General features: G+C 38.4%; 1 protein-coding gene across 1 annotated transcript in view; it reads left to right on the forward strand.

Annotated features, from left to right (window-relative positions):
• The window catches only part of LOC150080070 (DNA repair protein XRCC1-like), a 179,056-nt gene extending 163,357 nt beyond the window's left edge, over positions 1–15,699 (forward strand). Inside the window, exons 13-14 of the mRNA XM_090381651.1 lie at positions 23–98; positions 15,589–15,699. Of these exons, the coding sequence (XP_090237777.1) occupies positions 23–98; positions 15,589–15,699 (187 nt within the window). The remainder of the gene's footprint in view (positions 1–22; positions 99–15,588) is intronic.
• The last annotated feature ends 8,925 nt before the right edge of the window (positions 15,700–24,624 follow it).

The raw sequence follows: 24,624 nt of genomic DNA on the forward strand, positions 1-24,624 counted from the left end.
CTCAACGTTTTGTTATTTTCAGCTGTGTTGAAGAATACATGAATGAGAATGTAAGGTTTGTTGTAACCAGGTCAGAATGGGATAAAAATTTTGATAAGGTAATCAATCAATTACATTTATAAGTACAGTAATCCATTGCCAACTGTGGACTGTTCCCGACTAGCATGTAGTTGAAGAAGGGTTACAGATTATAGGACATAGGGGGTTAAGAGAAACAATCCCTAAGTGACATACCCAGTCATATAATATATTATAAAGTTTAAAAAAAAAAGAATGTGAAAACATTTTAATTATATAAAACTATTAAAAAAATCCAAAAAATACTATAAAGTATCTATAAAGTGTCTCAGCATTGTCATGCAGGTATCATATAGCCTCCTGTGGTATTACCCTCCTAGCCTCTGATCCTGCAGAATCAGTGATTGTTGCACGTGGTTCTTAGATGGTATCCAGTCGTGGATCATGTGCTTGATGAGGGAGAAATCCAGGGACCTGGCTGGCCAAGACAGTATCTCCATGCCACAAAAGCACTCAGTGGAAATGCCTGTGGTATGTGTTCGGGTGTTGTCTTGCTAAAAAAGTGGCATCAGAAACTCCAGTAAGAAAGGGGAGAGTGATGGGTTCCAGAATCTCTGTGACATAGTGGTGAGCAGTCCGATTGCCATTGACGAACACAAACAATGACTGACTATCAAAACAGATTGCACCATAACACCAACAGGACATGCACTGTGACATTGAACAATGACTCTAGGATCATTGTATCCACCCTGTCATCACCACACATCTATGTGGCGATCATCCGACCCCAAGCAGAAGTGGGATTCATCACCAAAGACCATTTGATGCCATTCTATATCCCAGCTGGCCCATGTGTGGCACCATTCTAGACACTATTGACACTGGGCAGTGGTCATAGGTAATCGATGCATTGGCCACTATGCGCAGCAGTCCCCTGCCATTTAGCATGCAGTAGTTCAATGGGCGATGAGGTGACAGCCAGCTGATGTTGCAGCTCATTGGATGGTAGCAAGTGTGGCTGATGGTGCAGTGTAAACCTGTTAACAGATAAGACAGTCCTCCTGTTCTGTAGTCTTTCGTTGTGCTCCACTACCCATTTGACAAGCAATTGTATCTTCCCACAGTCACTGTTGCTAACATCTGTACACTGTGGTATTGCAGCCCACACATTCTGCTAAATGATGAAGCAGCCATTCAACCTCTTGAAGTCTAGTAATCTGCCTTCTGTTGAAGTTGCTTATGTCAGTGTTGAATGCGAAATCTCAGCATTCTCTACAATCTCCTTGCACTCTGAAGTGGGTTCCTATGACACAGAATCTTGTTAATTGTATCACATGTGCGCATTGCTTTGAACTCCACAATCTCTATGTTTGTTTTTATATCAGCCGAAGCATCTTCCCGATTGGTCTCATATTTTAATCATTTGTATGTCTGCACAACTCATCCACCTACTGATTTCCATTTACCTCTGATCATTCCTTTTGGGTGCTGCAATTTCAACATTGCAGAGTGCAATTTACTTCTCCCAGAGTAATATGGCAATGCATAGGAGCTAATGATTACAACTATGCTACAGGCAACCCACTGTCAAATTCAAAAATATCAGGGACAACCAATGTTCCTGTATACTGTAATTCCTCAAATCAGGGACTCCTAGCTAGTGGTTTTATCAAGATGCAGAATTTCCTCTTTCGTGACTCTCCTTCTTTTAAATAATGCGTTAAACATATAACTTCATCACTCTCACTTAAATAATAATATTAAATTAACTGAGCTACACGGACAAATCTCGACATTGTAATGATATAATATGAGCTGAATGCCTCAAGGACATGGCTAGATATTGCACATATTCAAAAATACACAGTTGGTGAAGGACTGCTGTACATTGATATTTTATGAAAGGATTTCTTTTACAGTAATTGCTTTTTTAATTGTTTAAATTTTTGATTAAACTTCATTAACATTAAATGTAATGCATGTAGAAACATTTATTTTAATATAAGATTACTAAAAGAATAAAATAACCACTTAAAGAGAAATAAAAGTTAATTATTCATTTTACGAAGACATCAAATTGGATGTGAATCTTGAGATAGTAGAATATTCTATTATAAGTTACTTAAATTATAAATCATGTATGAAAAAATTTCTCTATAATTACCAAATTCATCTTTTATTTCCTGTTTTTTATTATTGATGCAACTAACCCTACTTACTCCAGTCTTCTGGAACTTGTCTTTTAGAAGATGATCTCTGAATAATGGAACATTATATCTTATCAGATTTCAGCATTTCAGGCATGATTTCATACCAACTCACTGCCTTTCCACACACAATATTTCCCATGTCCTTTTTGTATACCTTTTATATACCTCCTTTGTGACTTGATTACAGACTAGCTTATATCTGCCATAGGCTTCTGTGTCATCTGATTAATTTATATGCATCCCATGCATTTTTCTTCTCTGCTACGAGCCTCATTAGTTCACCTGACATCCATTTAGGTCTAAATCTTGAACAGTATTTCTTAGTTGGTATGAAAAGCCTAGTAGCTACCAAGATTAATTCTTTGAAGGCTTCCCATTTAGAATTCATTGTTTTTAACATCATCAGTTGAATTCTAAATGGGGGAAGCCTTCAAGGAATTATTCTTGGAAACTACTGGACTTTTCATCAGTGGCACGTTATCCTATTAGACAAAAAAGGCAACTGCTAGACTCCCCCCCAATCAGAGGGGGCCCCCAAAATCACTGCTTCAAAATCTCATTGCTGTTTTTTACTAATATTTTTTAAGTGATTTTTATCAGAAAATGAATTTTCTACTTGCCAAGATCAATGAACTTTTCTTGAAGATTAATTTGAAAATTACGTTTTTTTTTGTTTTTTTTTCAAAAATGGTTTTACCGATTTTGATGAAATTTTTATGTTTAGTTCTTATGCCATATAATTAGTTTGTTTTGTTGTCACAATAAAATGAAATTGAAAATGTTCTTTTTTTTAATTTTTTAGATTGGGGCCCCCAAATTCCGTTTTGCCTTGGGCCCAATGAAGGTATAACATGCCACTGCTTTTCATTACAACTAAGAAATACTGTTCAAGATTTCGACCTAAATGGATGTCAGATGAACTAATGAGGCTCATGGCAGAGAATAAAAATGCGTGGAAGGCATATAAATTATCAGATGACACAGAAGCCTATGGCAGATATAAGCTAGTCTGTAATCAAGGCATAAAGGAGGTTAGGCAAGCGAAGGCTGATTACGAGAAATCCTTGGCAAGGATGCAAAGAAAAACAATAGACTTCTTTACTTATGTAAACTCTAGAAGGGGATGAATCAGATTGGTCCGCTTGATGTTGGTGGTTCGACTGTTGATGATCCTGCTCAGATAGCTGCCAAACTGAATGAGTATTCTGCATCTACATTCATACATGAGGAATTCTGTAAGGAAGGGGAGGACAGAAGTTTACTAAACTCTAACAGGGAGCTAAATGATTTTGTAATAACAGAGCAAAGTGGAGGAGAAATTGTTCAAGTTAAACATAAAAAAGGCACCTGGGACAAATGGAATCTATCCATTTATATTGAAGGAGGCAGCGAGGGAAGGAAGTAAACCCTTAGCCGTAATTATGAGAGCATCTTTAGATTCAGGGGAGGTCCCCATGGACTGGAGATGTGCAAATGTATCCCCAATTCACAAAGGGGGTTCAAAGGGTGACACAAATAATTATAGACCTGTTACTTTAACTTCTGTTATGGGGAAAATAATGGAGTCACTGGTTAAAGAAGTGATGCAGGATAACCTAGACAAGACTGCATTAATAGTTCAGACACAGCATGGGAAGACTTGTCTGACCAATTTAATTGGATAGTACAATGTGGTCACAAAGGAACTGGATGCAAAAAATAATTTTGATATCATATAGACCGCTGTACAGATTGGGTGGTATGTCATTAAGGGCAAGTTGCTGCAATGGATAAAAGGATGGTTGAGTGGGAGATGGCAGAGAGTGGTATTAAATGGGCACTGCTCTACATGGACTAATGTTATTAGTGGAGTCCCCCAGGGTTCTGTGCCGGATCCATTGTTGTTTTGTGTATTTATTAATGATATCAATGCAGGTGTCCAAGTTTGCAGATAATACAAAGGTTGGCAGGGTTGTTAATGATGAAAAAGACAGTATGCTACTGCAACAGGATCTAGAAAAGTTAGGCAGATGGACTGAGAAGTGGCAACTGAAGATTAATATTGACAAATTCAAAGTACTGCATATGGGTAGCAGTCACCCAAGAGAAACATACCAACTATGTGGTACTACACTCAGCGAGGTGGAGAATGAAAAAGGACTGGGTGTAATTGTTCAGTCAGATATGAAGTTCTCTGAGCATTGCAGACAGGTGGCCAGAGTAGCTCATGGAGTTTTGTCAATGGTATATAGGAATTTTATTAGCTGAGACAATAAGGTGATTATCCCTTTTTTTAAGGCAATGGTCAGGCCACACCTTGAATGCTGCGTACAAGTCTGGAGGCCTCATTTTAGGAAGGATGTAAATTTGCTAGAACGAGTACAGAGAAGGGCAACAAGATTGGTGAGAGGAACAATGGGTTCTCTTACCAAGAAAGGCTTAAATTCTGCAAGTTGCAGCATCTGGAGACTAGACACTTGTGAGGTGATCTGATTGAGGTGTACAAGGCCTTGGAATGGTTTGAGCAGGCTCAATACTGATGGGATACTTCCGCTTGCTCAGATTAAGAACCTAAATGGGCATAGATTCAAATTGAGGAAAGACAGTTGTGGAATAGATGTACGGAAGTTTGCCTTTAGCCAGCGGGTAGTTGATTGCTGGAACAGACTTCCATCTATTATTGTGGAAGTTGATAGCTTAAATAAATTTAAGGCTGAACTAAACAAACATTTGGAGTGACCGGATGGGGAAAATGGGTAGGGTTTTTTTTTTTTTTTTTGGTGATGCTCTATAAGCTTGCTTTCTTGCATCATATGCCTCAACTAATGCAAATGAAAGAGAGAGAGCCCACAGTTTTCTCTATTTCAAAATTTTTCCTTTTTTCAATTCCTTTGGATATTTTAGTAGTACATCACAGTATTTTCTTCCTCTGATCTCAGATTTTTAACCAAATGCCAAAACACTTTCCACCATCCCTGATATTTGATTACCTTATAAGAAGAAGAAGAAGAACTCTTTATTGCATACAAAACGCACATGCCGTACACAATACCCTTCACGGCTAAAAGCCAGGGGTTATCTTTATGGAATCATTCCAAAATTATTTTTAGTCATTTTAAAAAAAATCTGTTAACCTTCTTAAACTTTTCTTAATATTCTAATGAACATTTAATAGTTTTATTTGTCAGAATTTCATGCAATATATGGTTGACCATATATATATAAAAATGTTGACCACTATCTTGCGGACCCCCATAACTAGTCTATGGACTCCAGTTTGGGAAACATTGCTCTAACTTGTGTCCACTGTTTCATTTTGAGTTTGATTCAAAAGCAATCACTGCTTTTGAAAAGTTTCTCAAATTCATTTTAATTAATTACTGTACTTGCTTTGTTATTTTTTTAATTGTATCAATCACGCAAGAGCTCTTAAATTCTTCTTTCAATTTTTATTGAAATGTAGAAGGAAATGAGTATCTTACATAATTATTATACCTTGCGTTTGCTGCATTAACCGTCCTGAGGAAGTTATGGTTGCACTGATCATTAATTACTCTACTGACCTTGGTATCATTTGCAAGTTTTCTACAACTGCAAATTTTCAGCCCATCTGCTTAACTTTTCTAGAAGATCCTGTTGTCATATTATGGCTAAGGGTTTGCTTACTTCCCTCACTGCCTCCTTCAATATAACTGGATAGATTCCATCCACCTTAGGTGCCTTTTTTATGTTTAACTTCAACAATTTCCCCTCCACTTTGCTCTTTGTAATTACAAACTCATTTAGCTCCCTGTTAGAGTTTAGTAAACTTCTGTCCTCCCCTTCCTTACAGAATCCTATGTGTGAATGTAGATGCAGAATACTCATTCAGTTTGGCAGTTTTCTGAGCAGGATCAGCAACAGTCAAACCACCAACATCAAGTGGACCAATCTGATTCATCCCCTTCTAGAGTTTACATAAGTAAAGAAGTCTGTTGTTTTTCTTTGCATGCTTTGCCAAGGATTTCTCGTAATCAGCTTTCACTTGCTTAACCTCCTTTGTGACTTGATTACAGACTAGCTTATATCTGCCATAAGCTTCTGTGTCACCTGATAATTCTTATGCATCCCATGCATTTTTCTTCTCTTCCATGAACCTCATTAGTTCATCTGACATCCATTTAGGTCTAAATCTTGAACAGTATTTCTTAGTTGATATGAAAATCCTAGTAGCTTCCAAGATTAATTCTTTGAAGGCTTCACATTTAGAATTTGCTGTTTTTAACATCATCAGTTGATCCCACTGTATAGAATTTAAAAACTCTCTGAGACCACTGTACTCGCCTTTACGAAAGCAAAAACCCTTCCCTTTACCCTTGATGCTAGTTACATCTTTAAGTAAATCCCACACTGTGATCGCTGTCACCTAGTGGTTCCTTTATCTGCAAATTCTTAATGTACGAATAATCACTGCTGATAATCAGATCGAGAGTATTATTGCCTCTGGTTGCCCCTCGAACATGTTGCTGTAGAAAACAATCCTCCAATAAATCATCCACAAAAGTCTTTCTAGTGTGCGAGTTACCAATCCACAAGTTCTTGTCAATATCTGGAAAGTTAAAATCCCCCATTACAAGACATTCTGATTTACTGGCCCATTAGTTCAATGCAAAGAAAGGTGAAGCTCCTGAAGGCATTTCTCTACTTGTTTTCAAAACCTGTGCTCTGTGTTGCCTTTTTATGCTTTCTTATTCTACTGGTATTTTTTTCTCCTCCTTTGAAATTTGCTCATATCCAGCCAGATCCTAAAAATCCTTCCCATTCAGTTATCATCCCTTGCACTTACCCCTACTGTTCCCAGAGTAATGGAGAAATACATTAATTGCCAAATCCTAACTATCTCTAAACCTTTGTTCTGATGAATGATCAGCAATATGTGCTAGTGTTAATCCACTGGTGTCATATTGGCTTTTCTTACTCATATTTGGAAAAGAAATCATTGGAAAAGTGTAATAAATCTCAAGCAGCTTCTCTTTCTTGATATTTCTTGGCTTTTGATCATGTTTGGCATAAAGATCTTCCAAATAAGCTCCCATCTTATGGACTATTTTTTTGCAACTTGGACTCAGTTTTCTCTCTGAATGCTCTCTGCAGGTGGCGGTGGGTGGCTCTCTGTCTTCTGACTTCTGCACTAATTCTGGTTCCCCCAAGCTTCAGTTCTTTCTCACACCCTTTTGCTCATGTATATTGATGATCTCACTATTTACTAGAAATTAACTGAAAATCCTATCCATAGCATAGCCAATGCAGCACATTGAATTCCATCTTCCAGTTTGAGAAAGCTTGACCTGCACAAACAGTTTCAACTTTTCAAATATCCACCAGCATTTCCTTAAATGCTAATCTCCAGACAATTCTTCAGAGATTTTAATTTCAATCCTTCTAAAGCCCAGTCCTGTCTTATATCTTTCAAAAAAGAGTCTCTTGCTTCTATGCTTATCATCAGTGACTCTCAGATTGATGTAGATTATCACATATCTTTATTAGTCTGACTTTTAATTTATTTTGGCATAAACACATCACAAATATTAGTGTTAGTATTAGTAGTGGCAGATGATGCAAGAAAGCAATCTTATAAAGCATCACCTAAAAAAAAAAAAAACCTCGCATCACCTGTCAATTTCCTCCAATAATTTGTCTTGATCTCGAATTAATTCAAACTCCTTACTTCCACAACACCAAATGGAAATTTGCTCTGGTGATCAACCTTCAACTGCTATATCTCAGCTCATCTGCCTAATTTTTCTAGATCTTGTTGTAGCAACTGACCCTGATGTCATTAGCCACCTTGCCAATCTTTATATGATCTGCAAACTTAGACAATCCTGTTATACCTTCATCGATATCATTAATAAATGTAGAAAACAACAATGGGTCTAGCACTGAGCTCTGGGGGACTCCATTAATAACATTAGTCAACAAATGGCAGTGTCTATTAATAACTATTCTCTGTCCTCTCTCGCTCAAACCATCCCTTTATCCAGAGCAGTAACTTGCCCTTAATGCCACAATTCCCCAATTTGTTGAGCAGTCTTTCATGTGCAATTATCAAAAGCTTTCCTTGGAAGCCAAGTATATGATATCAAAATTATTTCTTTGCATCCAATATTGCTTCCTCTGCATCAAAAAAAATGGGTTTTCTTTTTTGCTCTTAGTATTACTTTTCTTCTAAACAACTATCTCATATTTGCCTTAGCAATGAATATTATTCCCATATCTTGTGTGGCATCCCCAAAACCTTTCTCATACTTTTAGACTCAATTCAAAAAAGGGACAATCAGGTTAATTAATGACCAGTCTCTTACAAAGTCTGTCCACTCTCTGTCTCATAAATGTTGGCTGATGGCAAACCATATTCTGGCTGAAGGAAAACCTCTGCATCTCTATCCTACAACCATCCTTCTTCAATTTGAATTTATGCACCCTTATGTTTGTCTGAGCAGGAGGAAGTTTGTCATCATCATGGAACGTGCTCAATTCATTCACTGCAATTTGCAGAACTGAAGCCTTTATTGGTAAGCCTATCTTTATGTTCTCTTCATTAATCTTGTTGACCTTCTCTGCTCTTATTTCTAGCAGAGCTACATCCTTCCTAAAATGAGGTCTTCAGACCTGTACAATACCCGTGATGGCCTAACCATTGCCTTGTACAATGGGATAATTACCTCCTTATTCCAGCTAGCAAAGTTCCTGTATATCCTTGAAAAAACTCCCATGAACTGACCCAGCAGTCTTCCTTCACTACTCAGAGAACTTGTCTGACTGCACATTTACCCCAGGTATTTTTCATTTCCTGCTATGTTGGGTGTAGTACCACACAGTTGGTATGTTAATCTGGGATTACTGATATGCAATAGCTTGCATTAATCATTGTTAACCTTCAACTGCCATATTAGCATTAGCATTAGTAGAGGCATTTGATGCAAGAAAGCAAGCTTATGCAGCATCAGCCAAAAAAAAAAAAAAAAAAAAAAAAAACCCACTTCCACGTCACCCCTCTGTTCGTTCAAAATACCTGTCCAGCTGAGCCTTAAACTTATTTAGGCTATCAACCTCCACCACAAGGGATGGCAGTCTGTTCCACCAACCAACCACCCGCTGGCTAAAGGCAAATTTCCGCACGTCTATCCTACATCTGTCTTTCCTCAATTTGAATTTATGCCCTCTCAGGTGATTTTTCTGAGCTAGAGGAAGAATCCCATCAGCATTGAGCATGCTTAAACCATTCAAGGCTTTATACACCTCTATCAGATCACCTCGCTGGTGCCTAGTCTCCAGACACTGTAATTTGTAAAACTTAAGCCTTTCTTCGTAAGAGCACCCCTTTGTTCCATTCACTAATCTTGTTGCCCTTCTCTGTACTCGTTCCAGCAGCTCTACATCCTTCTTGAAATGAGGCCTCCAGACCTGTATACAGTACTCTAGGTGTGGCCTGACCATTGCCTTATACAATGGAATAATCACCTCCTTATCCCTGCTGGAAAAATTCCTGTATATCATTGACAATACTCCATGAGCTACTCTTGCAGCCCGTCTGCACTGCTCAGAGAACTTCATATCTGCCTGCACAATCACCCCCAAGTCCCTTTCATTCTCTACCACTGTCAGTGTAGTACCACAGAGTTGATACATTGCTCTGGGATTGCTGTTTCCCATGTGTAGTACTTTACATTTGTCAATGTTAAACTTCATTTGCCACCTCTCAGCCCATCTGCTCAACCTTTCCAGATCCTGTTGCAGCAGCATAGTGTCAGTAGTGTCCTTGACAACCCTGCCAACCTTTGTATCATCTGCAAACTTGGACATTAAGCTTGATATACCATCATCAATATCATTTATAAATACAGAAAACAATAGTGGACCCAACACTGAGCCCTGAGGGACTCCACTAATAACATTAGTCCACGATGAGCAGTGTCCATTGATTACCACTCTCTGTCTTCTCCCCCTCAACCACCCCTTTATCCATAGCAGCAATTTGCCTCCAATGTCACACTGCTCCAATTTGTGTAGCAGTCTTCCATGTTCAACAGTATCAAAAGCCTTTCTAAGATCCAAGTATATAATATCAAAGTTATTCCCTGCATCCAGTTCTTTTGTGACTGCATCATAGTATCCAATCAAGTTGGTCAGGCAAGACTTCCCCTTAACAAAACCATGCTGTGTCTGAGCTATAACTGAAGTCTTGTCTAAATGATCCTGCAGTGCTTCTTTAACCAGTGCCTCCATTAATTTTCCTGGAACAGAAGTTAAGCTCACAGGTCTATAATTACTTGTGTCAGCCTTTGATCCTCCTTTGTGAATTGGGGTCACATTTGCACATTTCCAGTCTATGGGTACCTCCCCTGAGTCCAAGGAAGCTCTCATAATTATGGCTAAGGGTTTGCTTACTTCCTTTGCTGCCTCCTTTAATATAACTGGATAGATCCCATCCACCCCGGGTGCCTTTCTTGTGTTTATCTTCAACAGTTTCTCCTCCACTTTACTCTCAGTTATTTCAAGATTCTGTAGCTTACTGCTAGAGTTGAATACACCTCTGGCATTCCCCTTGCTGAATAACTCCTCATGTGTGAATGTCGATGCAAAATATTCATTTAGTTTGTTAGCCACCTGAGCAGGATCATCAACAGTTGACCCATCAATATCAAGTGGACCAATCTGATTCATCCCCTTCCTTCTAGAGTTTACATAAGTAAAGAACTCTTTGCTGTTTTTCTTTGCATCCCTTGCCAAGGATTTCTCGTAATCTGCCTTCGCCTGCCTAACCTCCTTTGTAACTTGGTTGCATATCAACTTGTATCTATCATAGGCTTCTGTGTCATGTGTTAATTTGTAAGTATCCCATGCATTTTTCTTCTCTGCCATATGCCTCATTAGTTCATCTGACATCCATTTTGGCCTAAACCTTGAACAATATTTCTTAGTTGGTATGTAAAGCCTAGTAGCTTGCAAGATAAGTTCTTTGAATGCTTCCCATTTTGAATTTGCTGTTGGTAACATCATCAGTTGGTCCCACTGTATAGAATTTAAATACTGTCTCAGTCCATCGTAGTCGCCTTTACGGAAGCAATAACCCTTCCCTTTACCCCTAATGGTAGTTACCTCTTTCAGTAACTCCCACTTCAGCACACTGTGATCACTGCCACCTAGTGGTTCATTTATCTGCAGATTCTTAATGCATGAAGAATCACTGCTGATAATCAAATCAAGAGTATTACTCCCTCTAGTTGCCTCCCGAACATGCTGATGTAGAAAACAATCATCCAATAAATCCACAAAAGCCCTGCTAGTGTGTGAGTAACCAGCCCCCAAATTCCAGTCAATATCTGGGAAATTAAAATCTCCCATTATAAGACTCTCTGATTTACTGGCCCACTCTATTTCCCTGTACAGTTCCTTATTATACTCATCAGAGTCATTAGGCCTATAGCACACTCCTACTCTCAATTTTGATCTCCCAATGCTTATGTCACACCAAACTGACTCAACACTGCACTGTCCAGCGATTGTGACCGGCTTCACTTCCTTGGTTTTTATGTGTTTCTTAACTAATAGCATAACCCCTCCCCCCTTCCTATCCTGTCTATCCTTTCTGTAGACGTTGTACTCCCCAAATTGCAGTTCTGCATCCCTTATATCTGTGTGACACCACGTCTCTGTTATCCCAACAATATCTGCCTTTGATGTTTTGAGCAATACCTCAAATTCATCAAATTTATTTACTAAACTCCTAGCATTGGTGTACACGCAAGTATACCTGCACCTGTTTCTATTCTTAGCTACCCGAACACAACCCATGTGTTTACTTGTACCGCAATGGCTCCCAGCAGATAATATCTTAGCTCATCTGCCTAATTTTTCTAGATCTTGTTGTAGCAAATGACCCTGATTAATGTCATTAACCACCTTGCCAATCTTTATATGACCTGCAAACTTAGACATTAATCTTGTTATACCATAATCAATATCATTAATAAATATAGGCACTTCCGTAGCCAGTTGGGAAGGAGCAGCAGTGTGTAACACATGCTTCTTGATTAGACCGGGGTTCGAGCCCGTCACCACCAAATACGGAGGATGCGGAAAGGTCAGGGAATGACCACCGCATATTCCCGGAGCAATATGGCCTTAGTTGCTAATGCTCCTAAAAAAAAACCAAACAAACTAATAAATATAGAAAACAACAATGGGTCCAGCACTGAACTCTGGGGGACTCCATTAATAACATTAGACAACAAAGAGCAGTGTCCATTAAAAACTATTCTCGATCCTCTCCCACTCAAACCATCCCTTTATCCAGAGCAGTAACTTGCCCTTAATGCCACAATTCTCCAATTTGTTGAGCAGTCTTTTATGTGCAAGTATCAAAAGCTTTCTTTGGAGGCCAAGTATATGATATCAAAATAATTTTTTTGCATCCAATATTGCTTCATCTGCATCAAAAAAACTGGGTTTTCTTTTTTGCTCTCAGTATTACTTTTCTTCCAAACAACTACTGGCTCTGTACAAATCTCATATTTGCCTTACCAATGAATATTATTCCCACATGTTGTGTGGCATCCCCAAAACCTTTCTCATACTTTTAGACTCCATTCAAAAAGGGACAGTCAAATTAATCACCAGTCTCTTACAAAGTCTCTCCACTCTCTGTCTCAAATGTTCTGTTTCTGCTGCATGCCTTTTCTGTAGCCACTTCCTTGGGCACTGATCTTCTGAATTGGCATCTGTAATTCCCAAACCAGTTCCGAATATGTGTCTCAACTAGTCAGTATCTATTTACTGTTCAACTTCATACTCAGAGAGTCAACTTTTCTTCTTTCACATTTAGAATTGTAGCAGGGTGCTTAATGATTTTGTAATAACAGAGCAAAGTGGAGGAGAAATTGTTGAAGTTAAACATAAGGAAGACACCTGGGGTGTATGGGATCTATCCAGTTATATTAAAGGAGGCGACAAAGCAACTAAGCAAACCCTTAGCCATAATTATGAGAGCATCCTTGAACTCAGGGGAGGTCCCCACGGATTGGAGATGTACAAATGTATCCCCAATTCACAAAGGGGGATCGAAGGGTGACACGAGTAATTACAGACCAGTTAATTTAACTTCTGTTCCGGGTAAAATAATGAAGTCACTGGTTAAAGATGCATTGCAGGATCATCTAGACAAGACTGCAGCAATAATTCAGACACAGCATGGGTTTGTTAAGCGAAATTCTTGTCTGACAAATTTGATAGGATATTATGATGTGGTTACAAAGGAACTGGATGCAAAAAATAATTTTTTTGACACTGTTGCGCATGGAAGACTATTGTACAAATTGGAGCAGAATGGTATTAAGGGTAAGTTGCTACAATGGATAAAAGGATGGTTGAGTGGGAGAAAACAGAGGGTGGTAATCAATGGGTGCTGCTCTTCGTGGACTAATATTATTAGTGGAGTCCCACAGGGTTTGGTATTGGGTCCACTGTTGTTTTGTATATTTATCAATGATATTGATGAAGGTATATCAGGCTTAGTGTCGAAGTTTGCAGATGATTCAAAGGTTGGCAGGGTTGTTAATGACAGTAGTGGCAGTGTGCTATTGCAACAGGATGTAGAAAATTTGGGCAGATGGGCTAAGAAGTGGCAACTGAAGTTTAACCTTTACAAATGCAAAGTACTGCATATTAGTAGAAGTAACCCCAGAGAAATGTACCAACTGTGTGGTACTACACTTAGGGTGGTACAAAATGAAAAAGACCTGGGAGTAATTGTGCAGTCAGATGTGAAGTTTTCTGAGCAATGCAGACAGGCTGCCAAGGCAGGTCATGGGGTTTTGTCAATGATATATAGGTATTTTGCTAGCAGAGAAAAGGAGGTGATTGTCCCTCTGTATAAGGCAGTGGTCAGGCCACGCCTTGAGTACTGCGTACAGGTCTGGAGGCCTCATTGTAGGAAGGATGTAGATTTGCTTGAGAGTGTACAGAGAAGGGCAACAAGATTGGTGAGGGGAATGAAGGGATCCTCTTACCAAGAGAGGCTTAAGTTCTGCAAATTGCAGTGGCTGGAGACTTGGCACCTGCGCAGTGATCTGATTGAGGTGTATAAGGCCTTGAATGGGTTGAGCACGCTGAATTCTGATGGAATCCTTCCATTTGTTCAGATTACAAACCTAAGGGGGCATAAATTCAAATTAAGAAAAGACAGATGTAGAATAGATGTGCAGAAATTTGCCTTTAGCCAGTGGGTGGTTAATTGCTGGAACAAACTTCCATCTGTCGTTGTGGAAGTTGATAGGTTAAATAAATTTAAGGAGGAACTGGACAGGCATTTGGAGGGAATAGTGTGATTTTTTTTTTTTTTTTTTTTTTTCTCCTGGCTGATGCTGCATTAGCATCAGCCGGGAGTGCATGACAGCCCGAGGCTTAACCGACCAAGACACCTTGAACCGCACTTTATGGCGGGAAAGAATTCCTAACAAGAAATAATTTGTAAGCTGAGGAAGCCCATTGTAAATGGAAACACTCCTCTTGAAGAAAGAAGAAGAAATGCTGCATAAGCTCATTCACTTGCTTTCTTGCATCACATGCCACTACTACTACCACATTTCCCCCACCAGCTTCTGTTTTTTTGGATCAACATGTATATTTCTTGAAAATTATGATTTGCAGAAATTCAGGTCTAAATATCAACAGGCAATTTTGTCTTCTTACCCTTCAACCCAAGCAGGTACAGCTACCTTTTGTATTAGTGGGTTTTATATAAATAAGATTAAAAAAAAAAAAAAAAAAAAAAACATACAGCGCCTCCGTAGCCAAGTGGGAAGGAGCAACAGTGCATAACACACGCTTCTTGATTAGACTGGGGTTCGAGTCCATCACCACCAAATACGGAGGAAGCGGAAAGGTCAGGGAATGACCACCGCATATCCCGGAGCAATATGGCCTTAGTTGCTAATGCTCCTAAAAAACCAAATAACATACAATAACATAACAAAAAAACATAGTTACATTAAAATAGTTTTACTTTCCTTTTAATTTTTTGAATGTTTCACTTCTAAAATATTAATATTTTTCTTTCACAAAAGCTGCAATTAAGGCACTTTAAGAACTATTTATTAAACCACTAAGAAACTGATCTCTCTCTCTCTCTCTCTGTAGTACATTTATTTGTGGATTCTCCTACTGCTAAGTTATAGTTAACTCATTTGTGATTTCATGAGTGAAAAATTAAATTATTTATCAAAATAAAATTGGAGACAAAAACTGTTGTTTGGACTACTTTACTAGTTTTATGCTATTAAATGGAAATTTTCCAAAATTGTTAGTGATAAACAATAAATACTTTTTCTTTATTTAGGCTTTAGAAGAAAATGAGGACCTTGTGTTTGTTCTTCCTGATTGGATATATAAATGTTATGAACAAGAGAAATGTATACCGTATCAGCGATATATTATAACAAACAGATGACTATTCTTAATATTATCTTTAAAGTATGTAAAGAAATTTGTGAGTGAGCATCACAGAGTAGTTGCAACTATAAATTTTACTTGTGGTATAATAGCATTTCACACTTGTCAGCAAATATTTTGCCTCAAGTCTAGATATGCAAGTTGGAGAGACTGCAGTCCAGACAGTAATACATTTGTTTTAAATATCACTTAAAATATTCATGATTTCTGTCTCCTGAGTAATATTGCCAACTTTTTTTACTGTCTGAAGAATTTAGTTCATCTGGAAACTGCAGATTTTACAATTTATAAAAAACAATTGTTATATTTGTGTGTATAGTAATTATTTCAATTATGTAGTTAATAAAAGATTTTAATTTGAAGTATGAATGATATACACCAATGGTTCTCAACCATCAAAGGTAGCCTTCCAGGGAGAGAGGGTCTTGAAGGATATCCTGGGGATCTCACGAGATCCAAAATATATTAAAAATGCATAACACAGAATATCAGATGAAGGTGGGAACTAAGCTTGTTATGACCACTAATGGGTTGAAGAACAGTGGATTGTGGTTTGCTCAAAAAGGGGCAGCCAGAAATAGAAGGTTCAGAAACACTGACATGCACTCCATTCTCAGAAGTTTTTAGACATTTCTACTTGGAAAAACCAAACGTCATTTCCAGTGGTGTTTTGCTTATCATACTTGGACTTTGGTATAATAGATAGAGGGTCTGTGATGCACTGAATCAGGCTCATAGCATTTGAGTCAGATAGTTGAATATAAGTTTGGAGAATGCTAGAATCTACTAGTGTGTATTGTGCCAATACTGAAGAGTGGATGCTGTATCATGATGTGCATCTGCATCTCATAGTTTTGTTTAAATGATTGGTCAAAAGCACATACCTAGGCTAGGTGCATTATAGCCTAAGCTGCTCTTGTGCCAATAGCTTTTAAACAACAACAACAACAACAATCAAAAGCACATATAGTATATCCCTTATGGCAAGGTTCTGTTGACATTTGGAGAATTTTCTGCTACTTGCATAGACTGTTCCATGGCAATGAATCCTGTATATACCAGCATGAAAATGCTTGAAACTAGCAGATCTAGGCATCTAGTTGCTGGTTTGAGGAAGATGGCAGTGTAGAATTGGCCTGACCGGCACAGAGGTTTTGTTTAAATCCCTTTGAACATCTTTGGGACTAGCCATAACACTAGATTATAACATGGGCATTGAGCTTATCTTAGAATGTACGAAAAATAAATGCAATGAGAAAATTAAACAGGCCTTGAATATATTTAAAAATATATTTTAAAAAAATTGTGTTTTATGTTGCTTTGATTCTAAATAGTCATATATAGGGTGTTTATTTTAAAAGTAAACCCAAAAACACAATCAAAGGAAAATACAATTTATTATCATAATAAATTGTATTTTCCAACACAATACAATTTATTATCATAATAAATTGTATTGTGTTGTGATTGATGGGACTTTTGTCCCATCAATGACAACACAATCAACTTTTTTTTATTTGTGTATACTGTCGATACACTCTTGACTTGCATTTTCAGTGCTCACTTTGAAAGCATTGAAAAAAATACAACTGATTTAACATCCCCATCTGGGGATGTTAAATCAGTAGACCTAGGTGGCCAGTGTCATTGTGATGTAATTTGATCTCAGAAAAAAATTTTAACAACATTTCAATGGTTGAGCATACAGTATATTGCAGGTTGCCCTATCCTTTTGAAGCCAGATAATACTTTTGTTTTACTCTACCATTCTTTTGAAGCTTTGGTAAACATAAGAGGTGGGAGTTTGTTCAAAAAATATGGCCCAACTACCTTTGAAATATGCCACATTAAACATCTATTTTTTGGGCACATAAGGAAGTTTTACAAAAACTTCAGAATTTCAGTGCTCCAATAATTTCCAATTTTAACTTGATTTAGCTACTAAGTTGAAATCACACTTCATCACTTAAGTGAATATTATTCCAAGCTTCACTGCCTTCACGGTGGAGTAAACTTTTAAACTGTGACAGTAATCTTTTAATATCATATTGAAATTGAACCTTGTGCATACTGTGGATTTGGTATTAAAATAGTTTTAATACCAAAACTATAACCCCTGGCATGATGCTGTGAAGGGTATTATAGAGTCGTGGTACCTGCATGTACTGGTGAACCTTACAATAAAGATCTTATTTATTTTAGCTGTTTTCTTACAAATGAGCTGAACCAGGTGATATCCTCTTTTGAATGCTAAGTTTCTGTACAGATTTGTTTGAAGATTGTAAAATTGTTCTAATGCCACTGAAGTGTCATTTGTAAGAACTCATATTCCTTATCCTAACTGATACTTATGAAACTTCTTTGTTATCTTGTTTTGCAGCTTTGTGAACAGTCTTAAATCTAACTTAAATCTTAAATTTAACAAAATTTGCAATAAAAAATATAAATTAAAATTGTACTAAAAACATGTCAGAAGTGTATATAAAAATGAAACCATAAAAGCAAGTTGCAATTTGAAGTTGAGGAAGTTTTTCAACATTTTTTAAACTGTGTCCAAGGAGATTTCACTACAAAAAACACAAGTTGCTTGATGACATACAGCATGACGTTTATTTGTCAGTAACGATGCATGAAACTTAAAACACAGATTGTGAAAAACATCATTTGAAATAAAAGTGTCACTTCCTCCACTAGCACCCTCACACAGTTAAACCAATGATTATTACTTGATAGCATTGTGCTTAATACAAATAACATGGATTTAGTATTAGTAGTGTGGTAAATGATACAAGAAAGCAAGCTTATACAGCATCGACCAAAAAAAAAAAAAAGTCAGTGAATGCATTCCCTTTAATATTCTTCTTATCTAAGAGTATAATCCCACTCCCCACCGTCTTGTGGTGTCTGTTCTTTCTTTACATATGCTCCTATGCTCCAATATCTCTGTCAATGTCTACATTTGATGACACTTAACCAATACTTCAAATTCATCAGATTATTTTCTGTGCTCTTAGCTGTAGTGTACATGCAAGTATACATGCACCAGTTAAACTTCTTAGTCAACTTGAAGCAGCCCATGTATTTTATATTTCCACGAGGACCCCCAGCTTGCCTTGAAATCTCTAACACCTTGCTTTCCATGTTCTAATAGAAGCCATGCAAGAGTAACTTATACCTCTGCCTGCAGCTGTTGTTAAGCTATTAGGCTGTGTGTCAGTTTTCCAACCTAAGTAACAGTTCATCAATAGCATTAGCAATCATTAGCAATATTCTTGCTAATGCTATTTTCCCATCCCATTCCTGTAAAAACAGCCTCACCTGTTTACAAGCACAGACCACACTGGGAAAAATTCTACCTTATCAGCCTTGCATAGTCTTTCCAGGGCTGAATTGATTGACAAGGCTCTGATCATATACTCCCTCCCATCATGCCTAGGGTGAATTGCAAACACTTTCAAATTTAATCCTAAATAGAAACTTTTTTTCAATATTATGTTGTACTTGTTAAGTAAGACTTTGGATCTCCTACCATTAATATCATTAGCATTAGTTGAGGCATATGATGCAAGAAAGCAAGCTTATGCAGCATCAGCCAAAAAAAAAAAAAACGCTACCATTTCACCTCTCCATTCGTTACAAGTACCTGTCCAGCTCAGCCTTAAATTTATTTAGGCTATCAACTTCCACAACAAAGGATTGGAAGTCTGTTCCACCAACCAACCACCCGCTGACTAAAGGCAAACTTACATACATCTATCCTACATCTGTCTTTCCTCAATTTGAATTTATGCCCTCTCAAATGATGATTCTGAGCAAGAGGAAAAATTCCATCAGCATTGAGCATGCTCAAACCATTCAAGGCTTTATACACACTCAGTCAGATCACCTTGCAGGTGCTTAGTCTCCAGACACTGTAATTTGCAAAATTTAAGCCTTTCTTTGTAAGAGCAACCCTTTGTTCCATTCACTAATCTTGTTGCCCTTCTCTGTAGTCGTTCCAGCAGCTCTACATCCTTCTTGAAATGAGGCCTCCAGACCTGTATACAGTACTCAAGGTGTGGCCTGAGGTGCCACCATAGCTAGGTGTGGAAGGAGCAGCAGTGCGTAGCTCACACTTCTTGATTAGACCGGGGTTCGAGCCCATCACCACCAAATACGGAGGATGCGGAAAGGTTAGGGAATGACTACCGCATATCCTGGAGCAATATGGCCTTAGTTGCTAATGCTAAAAACCAAATAAGATAACGTGTGGCCTGATCATTGCCTTATACAAGGGGATAAGGCAAGTGCAGGCAGATATGAAGTTTTCTGAGCAGTGCAGACGGGCTGGAAGAGTAGCTCATGGTGTCTTGTCAATGATATACAGTAATTTTTCTAGCAGGGATAAGGAGGTGATTATTCCCTTGTATAAGGCAATGGTTAAGCCACACCTTGAGTACTGTATACAGGTCTTGAGGCCTCATTTCAAGAAGGATGTAGAGCTCTTATGAAGAAAGGCTTAAGTTTTGCAAATTACAGTGTCTGGAGACTAGGCACAGGTGAGGTGATCTGCTGGAGGTGTATAAAGCCTTGAATGGTTTGGGCATGCTCAATGGTGATGGGATTCTTCCTCTTGCTCAGAATAATCACCTGAGAGGGCATAAATTCAAATTGAGGAAAGACAGATGTAGGATAGATGTGTGGAATTTTGCCTTTAGCCAGCAGGTTGGTGGAACAGACTTCCATCCCTTGTTGTGGAAGTTAATAGCCTAAATAAATTTAAGGCTCAGCAGCTGGACAGACAGGTATTACGAACGAACGGAGGGGTGAAATGGAAGTGTTTTTTTTTTTGGCTGATGCTGCGTAAGCTTGCTTTCTTGCATCATATGCCTCTGCTAATGCTATAATCACCTCCTTATCACTGCTAGAAAAATTCCTGTATATCATTGACAAGACACCATGAGCTACTCTTGCAGACCATCTGCACTGCTCAGAAAACTTCATATCTGCCTGCACAATTACCCCCACGTGGTATTAATTATAGTAATAATCTTAACAGCATAACCCCTCCTGCCTACCTATCCTGTCTGTCATTTCTGTACACGTTGTACTCCCCAAATTCGAATTCTGCATTCCTTTAATCTGTGGAACACCATGTCTCTGTTATCCGAATAATATTCACCTTTGGTGTCTTCACCAGCACTTCAAATTCATAAAATTTATTTACTACACTCCTAGCATTGGAGTACATGCAACTATATATGCACCTGTGCTTACTCTTAATTACCCTAATACAGCCTATGTATTTGTTCCATGACGACAGACGACTCCCAGCAGTTCTTGAAATTAAGAGAACATGTAGAAAACGTATAACTGGTGCAGCTTGCGATGAAGTAGGACAAAATTTGGTATGGCACAATGAAATGAGGGAACTGAGAAACTGGATAGGTATAAGCGACATAGAGGTATAAGAATTACCAAAAAGGTCACATTACAGCAGTGATACGAGATGCTCGAAAATATGGCCATGTGACATTAGTACAGCATATAATAATTTTCTCTAATGGCTAAACAGGCTTGACAGTGGTGAACTGTGTTCGAAATAAGGGTGTCTATAAGATTCTGTGGCAACATCCCATCCTTCTCTCAGAGAAGACAGCTCACCAAATGACCGGGGAGTTGCCTGTCTGCGTGCAATGCGATGCCCAAGGACGTATCACAGGCGTTTAATCGGATTTAAGTCTACTGATCATGCTGGCCACGGCAGTCGTTGGATATCTTCAGTTTCAAGATATTCCCCCACCACTTGAGCTCAAGTGCAGTGGTGTCACGCATGAAAATAAAATCGACTAACCATACCCCTAAAAAGTTGCACATGGGGTTTGAGGATCCGTTTTGGGTAGATTGCTTTCTTTTGTCAGGGAAACGGGAAATATATTGTGCAAAAAGTATAGGTGGAATAGGACCAGGGACAAAAGTAGATGACGTTGCTCAGCAGATATAATCGTTTAAGGGCACAAAAGGCGATACCGTTTACACGCTGGCACTAATGATACTAATAGTATGAGATCTGAGAGTTTTCTAACAAGTACAGGGCAATGTTGGGGAAAAAGTTGCGAGATAGGATTGAATTTGAAAGTGTCTGCAATTCTGCCCAGACACGATAGAGGGAATACATGTTGCGAGTCTTGTCAATCAATTCAGTCCTGAAGAGAAAGTGCAAGACTCATGGGGTAGAATTTTTCTTAGTGTGGTCTGTGCTTGTTAACAGAAGAAACTGTTTTTACGGAATGGGATACACTTAAATAGGACTGTAAGAATATTTGCTGATGCTATTGAGGCAGTGATAGGTGGGTTGAAAAACTGCTAGCTTTGGGGAAACATGGACTAATAGCATTAGCATTAGCATTTGATGCAAGAAAGCAAGCTTATGCAGCATCAGCCAAAAATAATAAAAATAATAATAAATAAAAAATAACCACTTCCACATCACCCCTCTGTTCGTTCTAAATACCTGTCCAGCTGAGACTTAAACTTATTTAGGCTACCAACTTCCACGACAAGGGATGGAAGTCTATTCCAGCAACCAACCAACCACCCGCTGGCTAAAGGCAAATTTCCTCACGTCTATCCTACATCTGTCTTTCCTCAATTTGAATTTATGCCCTCAGGTGATTATTCTGAGCAAGAGGAAGAATCCCATCAGCATTGAGCATGCTCAAACCATTCAAGGCTTTATACACCTCTATCAGATCACCTCGCCGGTACCTAGTCTCCAGACACTGTAATTTGCAAAACGTAAGCCTTTATTCATAAGAGCACCCCTTTGTTCCATTCACTAATCTTGTTGCCCTTCTCTGTACTCATTCCAGCATCTCTACATCCTTCTTGAAATGAGGCCTCCAGACCTGTATACAGTACTCTAGGTGCGGTCTGACCATTGCCTTATACAAGGGAATAATCACCTCCTTATCCCTGCTAGAAAAATTCCTATATATCATCGACAATACACCATGAGCTACTCTTGCAGCCCGTCTGCACTGCTCAGAAAACTTCATATCTGCCTGCACAACCACCCCCAGGTCCCTTTCATTCTCTACCACTGTCAGTTTAGTATCACAGAGTTGATACGTTGCTCTGGGGTTGCTGTTTCCCATATGTAGTACTTTACATTTGTCAATGTTAAACTTCATTTGCCACCTCTCCGCCCATCTGCTCAACCTTTCCAGATCCTGTTGCAGTAGCATAGTGTCATTAGTGTCCTTGACAACCCTGCCAACCTTCGTATCGTCTTCAAACTTGGACATTAAGCTTGATATACCATCATCAATATCATTTATAAATACAGAAAACAATAATGGACCCAATACTGAACCCTGAGGGACTCCACTAATAACATTAGTCCACGATGAGCAGTGTCCATTGATTACCACTCTCTGTCTTCTTCTCCTCAACCACCCCTTTATCCCTAGCAGCAATTTGCCTCCAATGCCACACTGCTCCAATTTGTGCAGCAGTCTTCCATGTGCAACAGTATCAAAAGCCTTTCTAAGATCCAAGTATATAATATCAAAGTTATTTGCTGCATCCAGTTCTTTTGTGACTGCATCATAGTATCCAATCAAATTGGTCAGGCAAGACTTTCCCTTAACAAAACCATGCTGTGTCTGAGCTATAACTGAAGTCTTGTCTAGATGATCCTGCAGTGCTTCCATTAACCAGTGCCTCCATTAATTTTCCAGGAACAGAAGTTAAACTAACAGGTCTATAATTACTTGTGTTGCCCTTTGATCCTCCTTTGTGAATTGGGGTCACATTTGCACATCTCCAGTCCATGGGTACTTCCCCTGAGTCCAAGGAAGCTCTCATAATTATGGCTAAGGGTTTGCTTACTTCCTTTGCTGCTTCCTTTAATATAACTGGATAGATCCCATCCACCCCAGGTGCCTTGCTTGTATTTATCTTCAACAATTTCTCCTCCACTTTACTCTCAGTTATTACAAGATTCTCTAGCTTACTGCCAGAGTTGAATGCACCTCTGGCATTCCCCTCGCTGAATAACTCCTCATGTGTGAATGTCGATGCAAAATATTCATTCAGTTTGTTAGCTACCTGAGCAGGATCATCAATAGTTGACCCATCGATATCAAGTGGACCAATCTGATTCATCCCCTTCCTTCTAGAGTTTATATAAGTAAAGAACTCTTCGCTGTTTTTCTTTGCAGCCCTTGCCAAACATTTCTCGTAATCTGCCTTCGCCTGCCTAACCTCCTTTGTAACTTGGTAATAGATTAACTTTCTAATAGTTTATTAACTTCCTCCTTTGTAATAGATTAACTAGAGCCGCAGGCAGAGGTGAAAAAGTAATTCTTGCACTTCTGTTGGAAGCAGTACAAGATACAAAGGCTGTAAGATGAAAAGATATATAAATGTAGGTTTTTCCTAGCTTCTGTTATCAAAGAGGTTAAAAGACATATTCTCACAGCACCCATCAACTTCAGTAAGCGCTCACACCGTAATTGGTTAAAATTCACTTGTCAGAATGGACTCTTCTTTATTGGGGATCTAGATCGTAAGCTTGAAAGAGAGAGGAAGGAATTCTATCGCTCCATAAGAATATATGAAATAAATCACGCCAAAACACCGATACAATAGCGCCGAGTAGCGAACTGCAACTTACAAAATCACTAGCTAAATTTAAAAATAAGCTAACGAACGTAACTAAGAGTATTTAAACTATTTCTAAAACACAATTTAATATGTTAATTAATCAAAAAGACCCGAAAAATTTCCAAAAGCTTATCCTTTTACAAGAGCATAAAATTCTGCATCCTGGCATATGAAATTTGTTCTTGTATAGCCATCAGAACTTTTGATGAAATATTTCTGATTTTTCTCCACAAGTCCTGGTCCTGACAGGGCCCTGTCAGGACCAGGACTTGTG

The sequence above is a fragment of the Mastigoproctus giganteus genome, chromosome 9 (assembly GCF_048544385.1).
Source record: "Mastigoproctus giganteus isolate SK-2022 chromosome 9, ASM4854438v1, whole genome shotgun sequence".
Classification (NCBI taxonomy): Eukaryota; Metazoa; Arthropoda; class Arachnida; order Uropygi; family Thelyphonidae; genus Mastigoproctus; species Mastigoproctus giganteus.